We start from the raw sequence: 2,834 nt of genomic DNA, 5'->3' as shown, positions 1-2,834 counted from the left end.
TGTCATTAATCACATGTAAGTATAAAGAACCTTCTACTGTTTGGTTCCTCATTACTCACAGGATAAAGGCCAAACTCCTTGGCACTGCTTATCTACTCTGTCCCTTTTCCAGCTATTCTCCCAAATGTGCCATTCATGTGCAGGTGCTCCCTTCACAATCTCCATCCTGTCCCTGACCAAACACTAGCCCTCACATACCTCGGTCTCTGTGGTTGGTCAAAGCCCAAACCCAACCCCATGTGTCTCAGTGCCTGCAGGTGTAGACTTCACTTCCTTAAAATGCCATGCAGTTTCAGACCTGTGTCCTTGTGTATGTACCCATCTAGCTGGAATGCCCTTCCCTCTATTTCTCTGCTTCATTAAATTCATCCTGTAAGACTCTGTCTTAAATATTCTCGGACGCTTTCCTGATACCCTCACCCTTGGATGGGTCAGAAGCTCTTTGCATAATGCAGTGTATTCCCCCACTAGACTAATGAATGAACTGCTTCATCACTTTGTAGCTGAGTGACCTTGGACAAGCTCATTAATTTCGCTGAGCCCATTTCTTCATGTATATAATGTTAGTATTAATTTGCTATCACTGTAAAATAATGAACGTCAAAAATCACTTTGTAAACAGTGAAGCACTACGCAGGCATTAACAATTTTATCAAAAACCAAGAGAGCACACAGTATTCTTGGTGAATATACTTCAGTTTAATCTAAGGGTAAGATTCATCTCTCAGTTTCCGTCCCCTCTCCAAGGATACCCTGTATTTTTATCCAACTTTCTGACTCCACTAAGTCTTGGTACTTCTATATTCAGGAAAAAAAAAAATGATGATGTTTAAGTCATTTGAAGGAAACACCGAGCGGGAAGCTCTGAAAGGGTAAGGATTTTCCTTTTCCCCATCTTTCTTAATGCCTTCACAAGAGTACCGTTATGGACATACAAATACTCTGAATATGAAAGAACTGAATGAATATAAACATACCCTGTCTTTAGTGAGCTTATAATCTAAAAAAGTGAATGATGTAACAGATCTCACTGAATCTGACCTTATAAAAATGGTAATGAATGCCTTTAGTATCATCTTAATGTGCAGTAAGAAATTAAATTTCCTGCTATTATTTTATTTGGTGATTTGACACACGTTGGAATTGCTATCTTAGTAAGTCATGCTTAACATATGAATGTTTTAACATTATCAGAATCACTGATTGCAATTCAATACCTAGTTATTGAATATGTATTGCACTAGGCCCTATCAGAGTACAAAGGTAAAGGTGATGGGCTCTGCCAATGGTAAGGTGCTAAACATACAGAAAGGAAGCTGTCATCAATCCATCTAATTAATAGAGGGCAGAGTGCTGTATGGAGGATTTAAGGGTTGTGACAATCATTGAAGACACCTGAGTTAGGGCACTGGGCCCATGAAAATTAGAAGTGTATATTACATATAATACTGGTGGTCAATAACTTCTGTGACTATTGAATATCTACTATATATTACATATATAGTATTTGCTGCATGCACTGGCAGATATTTATGGTCACCTTCTTCCTATTCAACTATAAACCCATCTGTGTTATTGTCTAATAAATACTGTTAACACTCGTATCACACGTAAGTACCAACCATAGTTCCAAGCCCTTGACGTATATTTTCTAATTTACTTTCACAACAATCCCATGAGGTAGGTACAATTTCTCCCCTTTTACAGATGAGTCAGACGGGGCACAGAAATAGTAATTTTTCAAGGTTAAGATGCAAAGACGAAAATATGTAAATGAGGACCTAAGAGACAGAATCCAGTATTCCATCGAGGGAGCGGAGCCACTTGCCAGAGCTGCTTCACGCAGTGCTTTCCACCTCTCCGAACACACCCAGTGGGAACCACCTATCTCCTTCCCCGACAGGGATTCTTTTTCTTTTCCTGAATCCATAACTAAGCTGTTGATTCTCGAGCAGATCCTCTCAAACCTTCCTACTCCAGAAAACGTGCCGCTATTTAAATCATAGGCTGTTCAGGGTAAATGAGACCGAACCAGATCCCCAGGTGGACAAAGCTGGTAGGATCACGAAATTAAACCTCGGGCTGCGGATCCGTTCCTGGATCACTTCCAGGGGATGGCAGCAGCACCCGGCTCACCCAGGAGGCGCTACCCACTAAGGTATCCAGTCCTCCTGACCCCAGGCAGCTTGGGTTTTGCCATCTGCTCGTTTACCCTTCACCTGCCGACGCTCCCTGCGCAATCTCCATCCTGCCCCGGACAAACGCCAGGCCTCACGCGCCTCCCTCTTCGCGGCGACCAGTCCCAAACCCACACCGGTGCACATTGGCCCATGCAGGGGCAGCCCGTCCCGCCCTAACCCCAGCCCGCTACTCACGGTTCCAATACACCGGGTAGCACTCTCCTTGGGTCACATCCACCTCGTAGAGGCCACCCCGCACGCACACAGGCTCGATGTTCACCAGTTCCACCATCTCGGGCTCGTGCCCCGTCGTACTCTGGCAGAAGCCACAGGCGCGGTCCTCATCGTCATCTTCTCCGGAACTGGAGGCTGGGCCCGTGGGAGAGCACACATGGTCGCCGTCCCGGTCCTCGCCCTGGCGCCGGGCACCCGTGGCCTGCAGCAGGGTCCGGAAAGCGAGCTCGATGCGGAGCGAGTCGTAGCCGATGAAGGGCTTCCAGGTCTTCTTGTCCTCCTTGTAAAACCAGCGTACCTCCTCCGGGCCCAGCTCCGTCACTACCTCATAGCGGTGCCGGGTCGCCGGGCCGCCAAGCCGGGTACGTTTCCTTTCCCCGGGGACCCCTCCTGTCGCCCCGCCGCCCCCCGAGTTCGTCG

At 46.7% G+C, this 2,834-nt stretch overlaps 1 protein-coding gene across 2 annotated transcripts in view; it reads right to left on the bottom strand.

The window, feature by feature from the left end:
- Positions 1–2,828, bottom strand: part of DDHD1 (DDHD domain containing 1) — a 124,006-nt gene extending 121,178 nt beyond the window's left edge. For both annotated transcript variants that reach the window (XM_011999713.1, XM_011999714.1), the window contains exon 1: positions 2,376–2,828. In XM_011999713.1, coding sequence (XP_011855103.1) covers positions 2,376–2,472 — 97 coding nt within the window. In that variant the 5' untranslated portion in view covers positions 2,473–2,828. The remainder of the gene's footprint in view (positions 1–2,375) is intronic.
- Between the last annotated feature and the right edge of the window lie 6 nt (positions 2,829–2,834).

This window comes from Mandrillus leucophaeus, unplaced genomic scaffold (assembly GCF_000951045.1).
Source record: "Mandrillus leucophaeus isolate KB7577 unplaced genomic scaffold, Mleu.le_1.0 Scaffold60, whole genome shotgun sequence".
NCBI classification, from domain to species: Eukaryota; Metazoa; Chordata; class Mammalia; order Primates; family Cercopithecidae; genus Mandrillus; species Mandrillus leucophaeus.
The sequence above is the reverse complement of the archived record's forward strand: the minus strand, read 5'-3'. Positions and strand labels throughout refer to the sequence as shown.